Source organism: Heterodontus francisci, chromosome 10 (assembly GCF_036365525.1).
Source record: "Heterodontus francisci isolate sHetFra1 chromosome 10, sHetFra1.hap1, whole genome shotgun sequence".
Lineage (NCBI taxonomy): Eukaryota > Metazoa > Chordata > Chondrichthyes > Heterodontiformes > Heterodontidae > Heterodontus > Heterodontus francisci.
Window position 1 is genome coordinate 48,296,848 of NC_090380.1, and position 19,267 is coordinate 48,316,114.

Sequence of the window (19,267 nt, forward strand, 5' to 3'; positions counted from 1 at the left end):
GCCTGTCCGCTGTTTATTTTCATGTTTGTGCCTTGGGCCAGGGCTGTTCATTATTCCGTCATTTAACACCCTCTCTGCACTAACGTTTTGTCTTTCAGCACACGATTAACACACCCTTTGCCTTTGCTCCACTACCTTCTGGTCAGTTATTTTCTGTGACTCTCTATACTGTTAGCACCTTCCCTTGTATTATCGTTTGCCCCACCCCCGCTTTATTAGCTTAAAACCTATTACATTTCTAACCTTTGCCAGTTCTGATGAAAGGTCACTGACCTGAAATGTTAACTCTGCTTCTCTCTCCATAAATGCTGCCAGACCTGCTGAGCATTTCCAGCATTTTTTGTTTTTATTATATTGTATTGGAAATTTCCAATGTTGTGCTATGCAAATGACTAAGGTGAATTTGCTTAAGTATTTCTGAGTGGAGAAGATTTTAGGGTCAAACCAACTCCTAGTATCCTGCCTGAAACTTAGCCCCAACTAACTTGTCTGCTTGAATTGTTCGAAGTACCTGCGGAATCGGGGTGTCCAAGAAGAGGGGAGACAGTCCAGTCTCAGACTATGCTCTCAAACAGAAACATGAGAGCTGACAGTAGTCCAGAAAGGCAGACAAGATTTTCAGTGGATGCTGTTAACTCCTGAAATTGTCTTGTACTTCATAGTGTGGGGCAAGTCAGTATGTGTATGATCTGATGCACCAATAGGTGGAAAACTCTCTCGTTGTCATTCCCTTTGTCAAGCTGCAATCCTACCAATATAGTGACATCTGGGACAAAAGATTATACTTAGCATTTCACTGGAGAAGATAATATAGTGGCTGGCACTGTCCTGAGTTTTACTAGAGACAGTGGATTGTGAGATGAGTAAGAGTGTCTGTACTGACTTGCTCTGTGCTATGATCTGCAAGTGTTCATCTTACTGCCTTTATTTCCAGGTCTGAGGAGGGAATGTCTTGGGATATTTATCTTGGGTTCTTATTCCAGATTATTATTCAATTGCCTCTGCTGAAAAGTATGCACATATGGCCATTGAGTGAAGGAAAATTATTGTGCTGCCCGCAGTTGAATAGTCTGACAGCATTTGGGATACCAAGCGGCCTACTAAATGGGCACTGAACTGTCATTGACTCTGTAGGAAAAGGGAGAATACTAAAAGGTATATTGCGAATGGAACATCTGAATGAAATTAGCTGGTGCTTTAATATAGCCTACATTTTTAATCATCACGTATAGTAAGTGTGACTTGCAGAGTTTCACAAACATGAAATGCTGAATGATGATTTTTAATTCATCGGTTGGAACCCTAAATTAAACTTTTAGAAAGAAAGCTGGAAATCTAAATTCAGCTTTTAAAAAGAAAGCAGCTAAGATGGCCACCTCAATTTGCATTGAAATACCTCACATTCCAAAGTATCGAGGTGGAGAATCAAATTTATATGTCTGACTTGCCCTCATCCAAAATAATGGCTTGAGCAGTTTGAATGTACTACCTGGTATCACCTGCATAGCAAGACATTCAAAGCCATCTTGGAACATTAACACTAGTGGAGACGAACCTCAAGGGGTAAACACTGAAACAATAAGACCTGAGAGAGATTGGAATTCTTAGACTTAGATCTCATTAAAGTGCAAAGAAGAATACACTGGGACAATTATGTGACAGTCTCTCCATCTGTGTGAAAACTTGGAGTATCTTTTGGATACATGAGACAAGCATCTGAGTTCACCAGAGCAAGGCCCAAGTGGATCTCCCCACACCACCCCCCCCCCCCCCCCCCTTCTCTCTCTCTCTCTCTAGGCAACACTGTAAGTTTCAAATCCTATCTGCTGGCTGCAAAACATCCAAGTCTATCATTGCTGCAGACAGAGACTCTGGGGAGAAAACCATCTATATCATCATCTCCAAGAAAATCTTAAGCCAGTTGGCCACCTTTACCAGCCAAAAACTTCAGGACTGTGAGTTCTGCCAGAAGACAACTGAATTACCAGACTCCACAGACAGTATATTATTTTATTTGTTCTGGACTCTAATCCAACCAATCTACTCGTCTTCACTCTGTAACCTATTTGTGTGTGCATGATTCTCGTGTGTGTGTGTGTGTGTGTGTGAAAGTTGGAGCATAGTTTATTATTTTACTGATTTCGGGTTTTGATTTTAAGTACAATAAACTAATCTCTTTCTTGTTTAAACTGAAGAAAACCTGTCTGATTGGTTCTTTTCTGATCATAACACCTAAAAGGGTTAAACGCTCATTGAATTGGTAAGCACATCCACTGTTTAAAAGAAATAAACCCTGTCGCAGTTAAACAAGGAGAGGGACAAGAGGGGAGCCTTTCGACCCCTCTTCACCTGATTGTAACAAGAGCTTCAGCCCACCTGTTACTTGCAGTCTGTGCCAGCAGTGCTAGGCTGTGCTATAGAATCAATAGAAATGTAGGCTATGAGTTCCTTATCTTTACTTTCATGTACCTGGCTCTCTTAATCCAAATTTGTAGGCCCAAAATAAACCTATCAGATTCCCAGTAAAAATCAGAACTTCCTTGTGACCAGTATTGACAAATTCAGAAAATTTGCTGTGGCGTTGGCACTGGTTACATGAGGTCCTCACATCAAGAGCTGACAGCACTAATATCCCACCAGAACCAGTACAAAAGCAGCTTATCATGTCCTTGGTTTTCTGGGCCTGGGGGGTGCCCTTTATACAGTGGAGCGCAGCCAGAGGAGAATGACCTGCGTGCTTCTTAATAGCTGTGCTTCTATAATGTAAACATGTTTAGTGACTCTACAGGAAAACAATGAGAGCTCCTAGCACTGACGGGAGGTTGTGTTCTATCCCAGTCCCTAAGCCTTTTATTTAAGCTGCAGAATTAATAAGTATTGAAGCATCGTCACATGCTTGCTACCTACTGCTAAGTTTTTAATACAGTCTTTAGGAAACTGTATCCCAGTGTAAAAAGGAATGACCTTGAACAAGTCAAAATCCCACATTTGAATTTGATTTTAAAATGAGTTGTAATTTGAGTTGACATGCACCATCGGTGCACAGATTTAATCAGAATAATAATTTACAGAGACTAAGTTTACTGTAGTATATACACACCCAGACAGTAGGCCTGCTAGAATTTTAAGTTGTTCCATTCCACTTAATAACTTTACAAAATTGGAAAACAGAACTGTCGACCTGGTTTCATTGGGCCCAATGCAGTGCATCATGTTGCATGTGGTCATTACCTAATGATCTTCAGGAAATTAGCTGGGGAAAGCTATAAATGAGCAGATAATCATGAATCCTATAACATTTTTTTTCCCTCTGTAAAATCAGTTTTAAAAAAAATGTCCCTTCTTATTACATGCACTCAGCATATGAAAATCAGGCAGGAATAGCAATCTGCTTCATCAGATCACCGCCAAGGCAGTGAAAATGAAAACTATCCCCTATGCGATTGCAGAATCAAATTTACATTCAAATATTTACATTTTACAAACTTTGAAATCCAACTCCCTACAGTGAAATGCTATACAATATTGTACTGTGATAAACCAGCTCTACAAATGCAAGTCATTGCACAGTCTTTCCGACAGATTGAAAATGAAGATGCTTTTAGTTGTCACCTCATTATCACTTTGTAATTTTTTGTCCTCCAATTTTTTTCCCTTTTCTCCTTTCCTAATCACATTGGTCTTGGGTGGTAATTCAAAATGGCCGATAGCAAATTAGCAGCTCATTTTACACCGTGATCACACTTCTGCATTGAACAGTGAAAAGGGTGGGATGTAAGCTGGCTGTTGATTCATTAATGCCTTCTTTGTGCTACCACCAAAGGCCAGTTTCACCCCCATGAACGCTTGCTGGTGTATCTCTTCGGGTAGCAATTGTTGAGGTGGGCGCGATGGGGAATGTTTATGAGCTACAGTTGATTGCAGCAGAAATAGGTGAGAAAAACCAAGGTTTGTGTGTGTTTGCGTGTACATCTGTAGATGTTGGGTGAGAACAGGATCATCTTCGAGTGTGATACCCCATCATATAGACATCAAGGCTCCTACATAAATAATGGCCATTTGACTAAGGTATTGTAGGCTCCTGAGGAAATATACCCCAGAAGGAGTCAATGCCTTCAGGAGAATAAGGGTGTAAAAATTCAGATCTGTCATGGATACTTTCTCATGCTCAGTGAAATTCATTCCTGTAACTGGTCTGAGAGATTTTCTTTAATAGGAGTTCACTCAAGCTCTACTTTTTAAAAAATTCTTTCATGAGATGTGAATGTCACTGGCCAAGCCAGCACTTTTTGCCCATCCCCAATTTCCCTTAAGAACATGGTGGTGAGCTGCTTTCTTGAACGACTGCAGTCCATCTGGTATAGGTATACCCAAAGCGCTGTTAGGAAGGGAGTTCCAGGATTTTGACCTAGTGACAGTGAAGGAACGGCGATATAGTTCCAAGTCAGGATGGTATGTGGCTTGAGGGGAACTGGCAGATGGTGGTGTTCCCATGCATCTGCTGCCCTTGTTCTTCTAGGTGGTCGAGGTCGTGGGTTTGAAAGGGGCTGTCGAAGGAGCCTTGCTGTGTTGCAGCAGTGCGTTTTGTAGATGGTACACACTGCTGCCACTGTGCATCGATGGTGGAGGCAGTGAATGTTGAAGGTGGTGGATGGGGTGCCAATCAAGCGCGCTGCTTTGTCCTGGATGGTGTCAAGCCACTTGCGTGATGTTGGAGCTGCACCCATCCAGGCAAGTGGAGAGTATTCCATCACACTCCTGACTTGTACTTTGTATATGATGGAAAGGCTTTGGGGAGTCAAAAGGTGAGTTATTCGACGCAGAATTCCCAGACTCTGACCTGTTCTTGTAGCCACAGTATTTATATGGCTAGTCCAGTTCAGTTTCTGGTCAATGGTAACCCCCAGGATGTTGATTGTTGGGAATTCAGCGATGGTAATGCTGTTGAATGCCAAGGGGAGATGGTTAGATTCTCTCTTGTTTGAGATGGCCATTGCCTGGCATTTGTGTGGCGCGAATGTCACTTGCCGCTTATCAGCCCAAACTTGGATGTCATCCAGGTCTTTCTGACTGCTTCAGCGAGTGGGACTGAACACTGTGCAATCATCAGCAAACATCCCGACTTTTGACCTTATGATGGAGAGAAGGTCATTGATGAAGCAGTAGGAAACAGTGCTGATGGACTTTTTGCTGACTTAAAGGTTTCTGCACAAACCAGGAGCTCCCAGACATGGGTGCAGTGGAATACAGCATGACTGGGAGAATGAATAGAGGCCATGCAGAGTAATACAAGCTGCTGCAAAAGTGAGGATCAGGAGGAGGAGGGGGGGAAGGGCTGTCAGCAGAAGGTCATATCTGCCAAGGTGTTCAGGGAATAATTCTCCTAACCTGAACCTCAGCGACAACCAATGTTTGAGATGTCTGCACTTCACTCAGGAGGTCGGCACTGAAATGTGCCAACTGCTGCAGCAACAACTCCAACCTCAGAGCAGGTTAAGGACTGCATTGCCAGTAGCTGTGAAGGTGACCGTGATTATGCAGTTCTATGCGTCTAGTTCCTGCCAAGTTGGAATTGGAGATATAGCAACATCTCACAGTTTGCAATCCACGGTTGCATAAGGGAGGTCACTGAGAGGGATAACTTCTTTGCATTCCCTCTTGCCAGAGACAAGGAGACGGAGTGAGCACAAGGGTTTGCAAGGTTTACAGCCTTCCTCATGCTGCAGGGTGCCCTTGACTGGACACATATTGCTTTGCAGAGGCCACATGTCAACTCTATACTCTACTGGAAAGGAAAGGGATTCCACTCCCTCAATGTTCAGGTAGTGCAACATGCAGGTTAATGCCTGGTATCCTGGTAACAGTCATGATGCCTTCACTCTCTGTCAGTCCCTAAGCCAGCTGTATTTCAGCTACCATGGCAAACCAGAGGGTGGCTACTGGGCTGCAAGGGCTATCCACTGATCACATGGCTCATAATTCTGGTTCGCAACCCATACTCATGTGCGCAGCATGCATACAAGAGCCATATTGCCACAAGAGGTGTGATAGAGAAGACGACTGAGGTACTGAAGCAGTGGTTCTGCTGCTTGGACTGCTCTGGAGGAGCCCTGCAGTAATCAGTTGAGTAGTTCTCAAGATTTGTGGTGGTCTTTTGCATGCTGCACAATCTTGCCATCATGAGGGCACAGCCTTGCCACCACCTATCAGGTGAAAGGCTGAATATGAGGAAGAGGAAGCAATCTCGACAGCTGCTATCTGACCTCAGCACATGAAGAACTAATTCAAGTACATTAGCAATAACCTCAATCTCAATTCCCCATTCAACCGTCCTACACTACTTACCTTCCCTCTATCACTGACCATTACATCGTCCTCGGCCACAATGTAAATATTCCAAATTAATTTTATAAATGAAATCATGCTATATTGCATACAAACTTAAACTTCCCTTAATGCCTGACTTCTGTGTGCCTTTCACTGGCCTCGTACTCCTGTGCAGTGCTACCCCAGTGGTTGCAACATAGCTGGTGGAAGTCTGCTGACTTTCAGTGGGGTGACTGCAGATGGCCTTGGAGGATGACCTCGAGTAGCTGTGGCCCTAGTAGGCCAGGCTTCAGATGGCACCACCTCAGCATGGTGGCAGCTGTCTGGGCTGACAGGCAACAGCAGGTCACTGGTGGAGTGGCAAGGGTGGAATTATGAATGCTATCATCCTGAGGGAGGGCGGCAGCTTTGTGTTCCACGGATTCACTGCCTCTCCCCTGCAATCCTAGTAATCTATTGGAGGACAGATTGCTGGACTGCTGTGACATCCTGCAAACCCCTTTGAACACTGGTATCCACAGCCATGATGCCAGCAGTATGCGCTAGCATGGCAGAAAGCTGAACTTCCATTGCAGCACTCAGATTTTGGTGTAAGCTGCTTATGCTGCAGTGGAAGCCAAAACATCAGCCATGAGACAATGCATTATAGTTGGGTCCATAAGTGTGTTGATTGAGTTGGCCACAACCTATATGCTGGAAAGTATGTATTCCAAGCTCATTGCCAAGTTGGTGCCAGACTCCTGCTTGCTCCTTGACGTTGACCATAGGCTTTCTGTCAGGCTTCCTAATGCACCAGGCATTTTGTTGTCTAAATCCATCAGCCTTCTTTTTTAGCCTGGCCCATCTAAGTGCTCATCTGAGTGCTCTGCAGCAGAATTTGTGTAGGAACTCTCCCTCCAGCGAACTGACACCTGTGATATCGTTGTCCCTGAACTGGCTGCAACACACTTGTGCCCGGTGCCTCACCATGTGCAGAATGCACCTCTAATCTATCCTATTAGTTACACGCAATGTCAGTTTCTGATCTGGTTTGTGTGAATGTGAAATCAAGTGACGTGTGCCTTCATTATCACTTCCTTTATCTTCCTCCACTGCCTGTTCAGGTTGCTCTTTTTGGGTATCTGAAAGGAATAAGGGTAAGGTTGTCGTGGGGGAGGGGGCAAAGTAAAAGGTGCATGCTTACATCATCTGCAGCTTGTAATTCAGAACAGATTATGGGAACAGGGAGGAGTGGGATATGAGGAGGAGGATTAGGAATGAGGATACTGTTTTATTTGATGGATTCAGCCTCATTGTTGGCCACAGCCTCAGCAATGGCACTTCCAGTCATGACCAGCTGTGAGATGTGAGTATGAGGCTTGCAGCAGTGGTAAGTGTGTGAGGGTGAGGTGAAGCATATAAATGTTAGGTATGAGTCCTGATTGATCAGGATTATTGGTAGATGAGTGATGATGGTGTGGTGATTTGTGCAATGGCTGAGGCTGGTGGTGCAGTTGGCAGGATATGGCACTTAGAGATACGTTTACTGACCTTGACCATGTGTGTGAAGTCGTTGAACATCTTGCAGTGCTACATCCAGTTCCTGGGGACTAGACACCTGTCATTAACCTCAGCGGCTATCTGCTCCACTGCTTTTCACCCCGTATCTGTAGGGCCTCCTGGTCCCCTGCAGATACAAAATGGCTCTCCTCCTTTCCACCACCTCCACCAAGATCTCCAGGTGGAAAACCGGAGTGCCTCCCATGTTCAGCCGTTCCTCTGTCTTTCCTCGGTCAGGTTCAGCTTACAAAAGACAACAGAATGTTTAGTATGATCTCTGCATGCAAACAGACACAGGGTAACAGTGCATTATCCTCATCTTGCTGGTTTTAGGAGGCTATCCAACTTAGCCCCCACTTAGTTCAATCAGAACAAGTTATATTCAGGTAATTATGCAAAATAAAGAATATGCAACACTGCCCAACGCTTTGGTGGATTGTCTCACATTACTGAGACAGAATGATCGTTGTGTATCCTATTCTACAGCATAAGAAAGAGTCTGTCTCCTTGCAGCATCCTATCCTTTTTTGACCTTCTCAGAACATTCTCTATCTGACTGACTTTTTGATGTCTATGTTTCTTTTTAAATGTCTGACTCCAGTGTCAACTTTTATGTCAAAACTGTCTACCCTCTCCTAACAGCAGAGTCCACCAGCCAACCTGGCAATGGCTCTATTGAGTTCCAATGAATAGGATCGTTGCAACAGCGGTGAGTGTGAATAGTCACTGAAACGCCAAATTATCTTTTATTGTCTCCAGGATACTGGTTTCAGATGCTCTGTCTGAAATCTAGTACAGCCTATCATTCTTAATGTATTGTGAATTTATCCCCTTCAAAGCAATAATTAACTTTAATGCACATTTGTAAATAATTCATAAGTTTGATCTTTTTTATGTAAAAATGGTAAAAAGAAATCTAGAAACATCATCTAGGTCAATTGAAAAATTCAAAACTGAGATTGATAAATTTTTATTAGGCTACGGTATTAAGGGTTACAGAACTAAGGCAAGTAGATGAAGTTAAGATACAGACCAGCCACAATCTGATTGAATGATGGAGCATGCTTGAAAGGCTGAATGGCCGACTCCTGTTCTTATGTCCCTATCACAGGAAGATAGGGAAAAAAAATGTACTTGCCCAACAGGCAACTCATTGTTCCATCTTTTTAGACTAGGGTAGCCAACTCTGGTTGGTGGTATACCTGGAGATTTGTTCATATGACATTTTGACCACATGACGTCTGGCTGTACAGTCAGTGCCAGATCACATGACTTCTACAACTCTCATTCCATTTACTTGATAAAGGTTGGGTCCCTTGTAGATGTGTAATTTTGCTGACTTTTGCATCAGTAACTGTGATGGAGTCATAGAGAGATACAGCACTGAAACAGGCCCTTCAGCCCACCGAGTCTGTGCTGACCAACAACCACCCATTTATACTAATTCTAGTACATCCCCACCTTCCCTCAATTCTCCTACCACCTACCTACACTAGGGGCAATTTACAATGGCCAATTTACCTATCAACCTGCAAGTCTTTGGCAATGGGAGGAAACCAGAGCACCCGGCGGAAACCCACGTGGTCACAGGGAGAACTTGCAAACTCCACACAGGCAGTACCCAGAAGTGAACCCGGGTCGCTGGAGCTGTGAGGCTGCGGTGCTAACCACTGCACCACTCTGCTGCCCCACTGTGCAACAAGTTCCAAAAACCAGGAGGCCACAAGTGAGTAGGCGAAAAGAGGAAACTCTGGGTGTGGGGAAGGGGGTGGAGGTGAAAAGGAGGGTAGGGAAACCAAAGGCAGGGGGAGGGCAAATGGAAGGTGGAGAAATGGAGGGCTGGGGGAAGGGGAAATGGAGGAGAAATGGAGAGTGGGAAAACTGAGGGTGGGGGGAAGGGGGTGGGAAACCGAGTGAAGAAGAGGGGAAAATTGAGGGCAGGGGAAGAGGGGAAACCAACGATGGAGAAAGAGGGAAAACCAAGGATGGTGGGAGGGGAAATTGAAGGTGGAGAAACTGAGGGCGGGGAAATCGAGAGGGTGGTGTTGGGAAAGCTGGTGGCAGGGAAATCAAGGTGGGGGAGGGGAAACTAAGGGCAGGGAAACTGAGGGCGGGAAAGAAGGGAAACAGAGAATGTGGAATTTGAAGATGGTGGAAACCAGAGGTGGCAGGAACTTTGATTCAACCAGTAACTAATGGTGACACACTGTAATTGCACTGGCAACTTGTAGTAAAGTGGTCATTTTTTTATTCATTCATGGGATGTGGGCATCGCTGGCTAAGCCAGCATTTATTGCCCATCCCTAATTGCCCTTGAGAAGGTGGTGGTGAGCTGCCTTTTTGAACCGCTGCAGTAGGTAAACCAACAGTGCTATTAGGAAGGGAGTTCCAGGATTTTGACTCAGTGACAGTGAAGGAACAGCGATATAGTTCCAAGTCAGGATGGTGTGTGGCTTGGAGGGGAACTTGCAGTTGGTGGTGTTCCCATGCATCTGCTGCCCTTGTCCTTCTAGGTGGTAGAGGTTGCGGGTTTGGAAGGTGCTGTCTAAAGAACTTTGGTGTATTGCTGAGATACTGAGATTCGCCTCATAACCAACAGTAAATCAGTAATTCAGTGATAGTCTATATGCAACTGGTAGTAATAGGTGTAATGCCCTAATATTCTACTGTAACTACTAATAACTCTATAACTTGTTGATGTTCACAATGAAATTGTAACCAGAATCCCTGCACTGCAGAAGGTGTGGTCAGGCTCCCCAGTGGCCAATTTCGACCCGATCTCTCTCCTTATCTCCTTGAATTCTGGTTCCATGTGGAGGTGATAACTCTGAATTGAGAACCTCAGTCAGAGATCATCTGTACTCGGACTTCACAAGTCACATCAGGGCAACACAGACCAACTGAACCAAACTGAGAAATTGCACAAAGAGCAGTGGCTAAGTGTTGGGGGAAGTTCTCACAGGATACATTGTCCTAAACTCAGCTTAGCACCAACATTTCTACACCACCTCCTGAGCTGGAGTTTGATCAAGGAAAACTTTCATATACTTATAGAAATTATAGAACCAAAGGAGGCCGTACAGCCCTTGGTGCTGGCAGTCTTTCTTATAACCCCAATCCACCAGCCCAAAAATTCCTCCTTTGAAAATACGTATCCCAATCCCTTTGAAATGAAGTTTTAATTTCTATCTCAATAGCCACAAGTGGGAAGTAATCCACAGTCTAATAGCCCTCAGTTCAAGAACATTCCTCTTCCCTTCCCCTTGTTTCTTCAAGTGAGAACCCTAGTTCCCCCATTCACCCACCATTGGAAATAATCTTTCACTATTTCCCACAGTTAAGGTCTCTGGATTGTACAGTCCTTTTCCTGACTCCTTCTCTCCCAGTGCTGTTCTCACTCACCACCTTGTTGCTGCTGCTGCTGCTGCCAGGTCCATGGAGTGTGCATCTATTAAACAAAACACATGTTGATACGTATGTTTAATGTAACAGTATTGTGAAGTTATTGGTGTATACTACATCTAACTGGAGCTGGAGAAATTATTTATTTTACTATCTCAGCCACTAGTTAAAAAGACAATAGTAATAGATTAATACATTCCACAAGCATGTCCATCCTTTAGTAACCTTACTGAAGCGGCACCAATGCAGCAGAAAGTATCTTCTCATTTGTTTAAAATGTGTGATGAACATCAAGTCAAATTGCATCAAAATGTTATTGGTGCGTGATGCAATTACAATTAAACTGACCTGCTGCTCTTCTCCCTGCTTAAACAGCAAAAACATTAAAAGAAATGTCATTAACTTTACTCTTTTTTAAAAGTTGTAAGCACTGCCATTTTGTGACATCCGTAGTGATGTGCAGTTAATAGTCTGATACCAGACTTACCATCAGCAAGCATTAAAGTGTACTGATGATGAGGTTAACTGTATAACGCCTTCAGAAATTCCTTCCTCACATTGCCTATGAAAATGAAGAAGTCCTGAGTAGGAATAGAAGTAAACTGAGATGTGTTTGCTTGAAAGTGTAGCTGGGAATTTAATTTAAGTAGTTGCTTTGTAATATGATACAATTCTTCCATATGACACCCCAACTTCCCCTGGTGAGATGGCCTTCAGATAATTGGGATGATCCAGCATGGCTTCTCCCTATACTACAGTGAGTTTGGTTTTGGATCTGCTTGACATCTACTCCATATCTACACTGCAGAACAAACATCCAGGTTTCAGAATATTGTGCCATTAATCTATTCACCTGTATATGACACTGGAGTGATAAAATCTGAAAATATGCATAATTCCCTGTTATACTACTGTTATTACCTCATCTTTGCTTGTAAGTGCTATTTTCTTTATTTTATAAGATGATGTGGTAAATCATATGGAACATTAATGTTATTTTTTTCCATCTTTTGGATCCAGGCTTTCAGAGCAGAAATCGCTCCTTTCAAAGAGAATGTGACTCACATGAACGATCTCGCCCGCCAGTTCACCCCACCGGACATCCAGCTATCTCTGTACAATCTAAACCAGCTAGAGGACTTGAATACACGGTGGAAGCTCTTACAGGTGGGTCTACCTACCATCTGAATACCAAATATCAGCTCCTCACGTTAGTGCAATTTTTTCTCAAGGCCTAGAGTTCAACGGTTGGAATAAGAGAGCCAGATTTGTCAGTGTAAACACAGGCTGCCTGTCTCTGGAAATCAAACTAAACAAATGCCGGTGTAAAGGCACCATTGGGGAAGGCCCGCCAATCTTGCTCATGTGCATTGAAAGGCTGAAATTTAGCAAATGTCCTTATAATTGTTGATCAATGAGTGCTGATGTGAGGAGGAGGACAATGAAGGATGTCATAGCTATCATGTATTACAGGATGTTGTTTGTTGGAGAGGTTGATATTGGTCTTTCTAACAATCGGCTGTTTATAAATGTATGGTACAGTTTTTTTTCTTTAAGATAATATTTACATTTATCTACTCTGCTCTTCTGCTGATCTGAAAGGCTTGAGTCCTTGCTGGGAGTACTGTTTCAAAAGCAGAGCTCATCTGCAGTACCTTACCTTAATCACCATTAATCATGCTTGAGTTTCAAAAGTATGTGATGGCAGGCTATTGCACAGAGGGAGTATCACAGCCAAGTCTGATTCTGTTTTCTCCTCGTACTTACCTATGTTCACACTAGTAGCAAAGATTGATGGAAAACAATCAGAGGAGAGATGGGACTTTTGGCTGATTATTTTATTATTACTTAATCTAGAGAGTCTAGAAAGTCAATTGTAATGCCTAACAAAATCAGCTAACTTGCTACAGAATATGAATCAAAACTGGGATCTCGCTGATCTGCATAGGTTGCCACTCATCTGACTAATCAGCTGAGCCAACAGAGGTTAACTTTGGTACCCGGTTGGAACCTTTCTACCTTGGGAATAAATAAAACTGCATTGCTGGCCCAGATGGAGGCAGGCTGGAACACTTCAGGAAATTAGGCATGGAACATGCCACCTTTGCCTCCACCAGCGGCTAAACTGAAACTGCTTTTTCCCCTTTACTACTGCCTCAGTTGGCACTTTGCTTCTTGTTTAGTTTGTAAGCAACTCTGGAGCTGCCAGTGGCAGCAAACTGAATATAAATGTGCAGTAAAGCTGTAACAATAAGCTGATCACCTTTTATAAATAATCTATTAACACATTGGGAAGCTTTTGTTAAGTGACAATGGGTGATTAATGGGGCAGACTACAGGACAGAAAGATACATGGTCACTTTAAATTGCTGAAAGTGTGTTATAGCTTGAATGACACCTTTGTAGAAAGGCTACCCCAATCCGTAATGTTACTTTATGGCAATAAGAAATCTATCAGCCAAAATTCCTGATTGTAGCAGTATATATGCAAGGGATTTGAATTGACCTTGTACCTTTATGTCCTTAAGTCCACCCTATTAGTATGTAAAGGCACTGTGAACTTATATTTATATAGCAACTTTGTATAATCAAAGTGCTTCATGGAGGAAGGAGGTGGGGTCGGACCAGGGTAAATGGCATATGCATGCTTCTCCAATCATAAATATATAAAGAACTTGACCTCCAAAATTTGGAAGATATTGCAGAAGCAGATTTTCTCAGGTGCTATTGGATTAACCAACTCTGCCGCTAAAAGTGTAGAGCTGGCTCCATGTTCCTGTGTCCTTAGATCAGGATCTTATAGACACCCAAAACAGTATTTTATATCTGAAAATTCATGCACAATTTCCTGCTTCTCTCTTATTTCAGTTATCACAAATCTGTGAGTCCAATAGTTTGAGTGCAGTTCTGAACTCCCTATCGGTTGTCAGGCCCACCCTGTGTCATTCATGACACAATAAAGGTAAAATTATAATTAAAAGCAAAATACTGGAGATGCTGGAAATCTGAAATAAAAACAGAAAATGCTGCAAATACTCAGCAAGTCTGGCAGCATCTGTGGCGAGAGAAGCAGAGTTAACGTTTCAGGTCAGTGACTTTTCATCAGGGTACAATTATTCTTGAACGCCAGCACAAAACAGGCATTAGCAAATCAACGGCCTGCTTTGCACCTTGCCCAATGGAAAAGAAATTTGGGTCGTATACAAAGCAGCCTGGTGATTTGCTATCACCTGTTCCACGCTATCGTGGAAGACCAATTTTAACCCCAGTGATTCCAAGTCAGAATTATGTCCAATTCCATCTCCTCTTTAACCTAGGGGCACTGCGGCCAAATTGTAGCACTCCTACCAACACTCTGCTTGAGATCAGCTCACTCAGCACAGACTAGATGTTGACCAGGACTCTCCTTCTCGAGCTGTTGTGCAGCCTTTGACACTGTTGGCCATATCATCCTCCTCCAACGCATCTTTCCATTGTCTAGCTGAGTCAGACTGCACCAGCCTGGTTCCATTCTTATCTATCCAGTCAAAGCAGCAAATCTCCTGCAATGTCTTCTCTGGCTGCTCTCGCACTGTTGCCTTTGGATTACCCAAGGAATCTATCCTTGGCTTCCTATTTCTCATCTATGCACTGCCCCTCACCATCATCATCCTAAGACACAGCATGAGGTTCCACATGTACACTAACAACACCCAACTCGACCTCATCATCAAATCTCTTGGCCTCCCCAGTGCATCTGATTTCTTATGCTGCTTGTCTGACATCTAGTATTGGATAAGCAAAAATTTTCTCCTGTTAAATATTGGGAGACCAAAGTCATTGTCTACGGTCCCCACTACAAACTCTGCCCGCTGGCCACCAATTCTGTCTTCTTCCCTGACCATTAACTGAGGCTGAACCTGACTGTTTGCAACCTCAACGTCCTCTGCTGCTCTTAGTTGACCTTTCAACACCATGTCTTCTCCAGCCCTAAGACTGTCTACTTCCACCTCAGTAATATGGTCTGTGTCCGCCCCTGCCTCAGCCCATCTGTTGCTGAAACCCTCAAACATGGTTTTGTTACCTCCAGGCTTGACTATTCCAATGCTCTCCTGGCCACCCACCACCTTGCACCCTCTGTAAACTGAAACATCTAAAACTCTGCTGTCCATGTCCTAACTGGCACCAAGACCTGTTCATCCATCATCCATGTGCTCTCTGACTTTGGCTTCTGGTCCAGCAATGCCTCAAATTTATAATTATCACCTTTTTGTTCAAATTCCTCCATAGCCTTATCCCACCCTATCTCTGTAACCTCCTCCAGCTCTACAACCCTCTGAGAACTCTGCAATTATCCAATTCTGGGCTCCTGCATATTCTCAATTTCCTTCACCACACAGTTAGCCTTGCCTTCAGCTGTCGAGACCCTAAGGTCTGGAATACCCTCCATAAACCTTTCCACCTTTCTATCTATCTCTTCTTTAAGACATTCCTATCTCTTTGTCCAAGCTTTGGTCACCTGTCCTAATATTGCTTTGTGTCAAATTTTATCTGATAATGCTCCTCTGAAGCACTGCGGGACATTTCACCATGTTAAAAGTGCTATATAAATGCTAGTTGTTGTTGATGTTCTCTATGCCTATCTATTTGCTGAATAAACTCTCTCAGCAGATACCTGTTTTTTGATATGGTCCTCTGGCACCATACTTGGCACAGAAGTTGAGACGTGTACAAACCCCTCAATGCTTTGGCTTGCACACATTTTCATGCCCAATTTAGAAACTAGCATTTAATATCCCACCACAGTGAGCAGAAAGGCAAATGATTTAACAGTGCAATAATATAGCTAGGCTCAGACCTAACATGCTGTAAAACCTATCAGTGTACAGAGTATGAAAGTGGCCCTGAAAGACATCATTATTCCTGAAAATAATTCAGACTGTTTACTACCGTGCTGAGAGAATAAATGGCAGTCTGCTCAGCTAAGATTCCATTACCAGGAATTCTTTGTTCTACAGATTATCATGTCATCTTTGCATTGTGCACAGGATAAATTGGAAACATCATCTTGATTTTTTTCAAAAATCACTCCATCTCCCCAGTGATGTGAATGATTGAAGATCCACTGCATTGACAATCTGATGTTTGTGCATCATAGGCAACAAGCTACCATTTATATGTAGCCTTGTCCTTACAGTAAAGAATGTGCAGTTGAAATTCTTGACTGGACATTGCCTTTCTAGGACCTTCTGTGCAGTAGAATAAATCGTGTCTTTGGGGCACGTCCAAGAACATGACCTGCCATGTTCTGAAATGTTTGGTTGAGTTAAAGAATGCAGTTAGGTAGGTCAATAAAGCTGGTGATCTTTATCAATGGTGTGGAGCAGTAAAAAGAAAAACAAAAAATGTTTAAGTATAATGTTCTTGCTGTAAAGATATCACTATACATTTCATAATAAGAATAGCTTGAAAATGTTGTTACAATGTGCTCACCTCATCGCCAGAGGGAGCTCTCTGTGAAGCTGGAGCTTACTGCTTTACCTCTGCACTTCTCCAGGCTGTTTTTGTTCAGCAGGTTTTGACAAGTTACTGTTTCTGAACTTGCTTTATTTCTTAAATGTACAATGTTCAGTACCAGTCGCAACTTCTCCAATACTGAAGCAGTCTGTGCCCACATGCAGCAAGACTTTGATAACATTCAAGCTTGGACAGTTAAGTGGCAAGTAACATTCACGTCACACAAGTGCCAGACAATGACTATCTCAAACAAAAGAAAATCTACCCATCTCCCCTTGACATTCAATGGCATTACCATCACTGAATCCCCCACTATCAACATACTGGAGATTACCATTGATCAGAAACTGAACTGGACCAGCATATAAATACTGTAGCTACAAGAGCAGGTCAGAGGCTGGGAATTCTGTGGCAAGTAACTCACCTCCTGACTCCCCAAAGCCTGCCCACCATCAACAAGGCATCAGACAGGTGTGTGATGGAATACTTTCCACTTGCCTGGATGAGTACAGCTCCAACACTTAAGAAGCCTGACACAGGATAAAGCAGCCCGCTTGATCGGCACCCCATCCACCACCTTAAGCATTCGCTCACTCTACCACCGGCACACAGCGGCAGCAGTGTGTACCATATGCAAGATGCACTGCAGCAGCTCGCCAAGCCTACTTTGACAGGCTTTCCAAACCCGCAAACTCTAACACCTAGAAGGACAAGGGCAGCAGATGCCTGGGAACACCAGCACCTGCAAATTCTTCTCCAAGTCGCACACTATCCTGACTTGGAACTATATCACCGTTCCTTCACTGTCGCTCGGTCAAAAGCGTGGAACTCCCTCCCTAATACCACGTGGACTGCAGCGATTCAAGAAGACAACTCACCACCACCTTCTCCAGGTCAATTAGGGATCGGCAATAAATGCTGGCCTTGCCAGCGACGCTCACATCCCAAGAACAAATAAAAAAAGTATACGTATGAGCTTACAGGGTATTTAGCTGGAGCTCTTTTCACTCCTCCTTCCTGTGTGCTTTTTTCCCTAGTCACCCTGTTTCTGCTGCTTTTTTTTTTAAAAAGGAAACAAGAACAGGACCCTTTCAATCCTTTTGATGCACTTTATCCTTCTTGTTCAAAAAACTCAACAATTTTTTTTTCTTTATCCTCTTCTCTCTGCTCCTCTCCCTGTCTAAAAACCCTCAATCATGTTGGGTATGACTGTGTTGGAGCTGACCACCTCACTCAAGTAGCCCTGGTTCACTTGTCAGCAGGCTTTCTTGGTCACAGCGAGACATAATTCCTGTGCCAATCCTGTGCTTTCCCAGATAATAAACAGAATCAGCAACTCTTCTTGATTTATTCCCTCCTGAGCTGGAAGCGACTCTGCTAATCACTTGAGGAGGCCACGTTTTAATATTTTGAAATGATAAGCATTCAATTTGGAATCGGAAATGAGTGTAGGAGTAGGAAGTAAGGGTAGAATATATTGATAGGGTGGTGTTGGAAGGAAAGAAATGTAAACTACCCTCGTTTTTAGATGTTACTTTTTTTGTCGCTAGTTTCATAAACCACACATGTAGCTCTTTACATCTCGGGTTTTTGCCAGGCATCCAATCGCGTTGCAGACATGTGATTTGTATGTTCATCTTGTTCACAATGTAATCGAAAGGTACAGCAGAACCTCAGATATCCCCGGTCAAATTTAACAATGACTGCAGATAAATCTCAGGGATATCCATGTGTGTGTAACTTTTGGTCATTTTTATTGCACTTAAGCAGGAATGATCTTGAAACAATGCTGTGCAATATCAGTATGTGATATCCATGTGAAATTTTAACAAGCCATTAGCCCACTTGCAACAAAGTGGTTACTGCCTCTGTTAAGGCTACAAAAAAAATCAACTGAAAGTGTTAAGGGTTTGAACATGAATGTTGCACAGCATTATTTGAAGACACAAGGTACATTTTGTCTTTACATTGAAAATAGCTTTCCCATGGGGGAATTTAATGTTTTTGGAAGACACGTAAGCTTTTTGTGGCCATCAGATTGAGAAACGTTAAATGTGAGAATGAGAAACATTTCTCCTTTTATTGTCTAGTGTCAGCATCAAGTAATCTGGCTCCTGTATGTACTATTGCCGGATGCAGAATAAAACTCTCTTTGCTCTTACCTTAGCCCCAACCTCAGAAGAGCTCAGTTTACTAGAACAGTATGACATTTCCAGTTCTCATGTCAACTATTCTTTCTGTGATTGGTGATTTAAAGCCAATCCTTGCCAAATTATTTCCTTAATGTCCTGTGAGCTCCTGTCAACTGGGAACTGAACCTACAAAAACTTGTATATCTCAGTCCTCTAATGCTTGTGTTATGTTGGGTACTGGATCGAGTTTGCTCAAATTCCAACTTTTCCAAGCAATGAAAAGATGGTGCTTTTTGACCCTCTAGGCATTCAAATGGTGCTGACTTTTACTGAATAAACTGATGTGTTGGTTGTCACTTTGCAAGTTTTTC

The 19,267-nt window shown here is 43.1% G+C and overlaps 1 protein-coding gene across 7 annotated transcripts in view; it reads left to right on the plus strand.

The window, feature by feature from the left end:
* The window catches only part of dmd (dystrophin), a 1,950,296-nt gene that overhangs the window by 1,705,396 nt on the left and 225,633 nt on the right, over positions 1 to 19,267 (plus strand). For all 7 annotated transcript variants that reach the window (XM_068040560.1, XM_068040554.1, XM_068040555.1 and 4 more), the window contains one exon: positions 12,289 to 12,435. In XM_068040560.1, the coding sequence (XP_067896661.1) occupies positions 12,289 to 12,435 (147 nt within the window). The remainder of the gene's footprint in view (positions 1 to 12,288; positions 12,436 to 19,267) is intronic.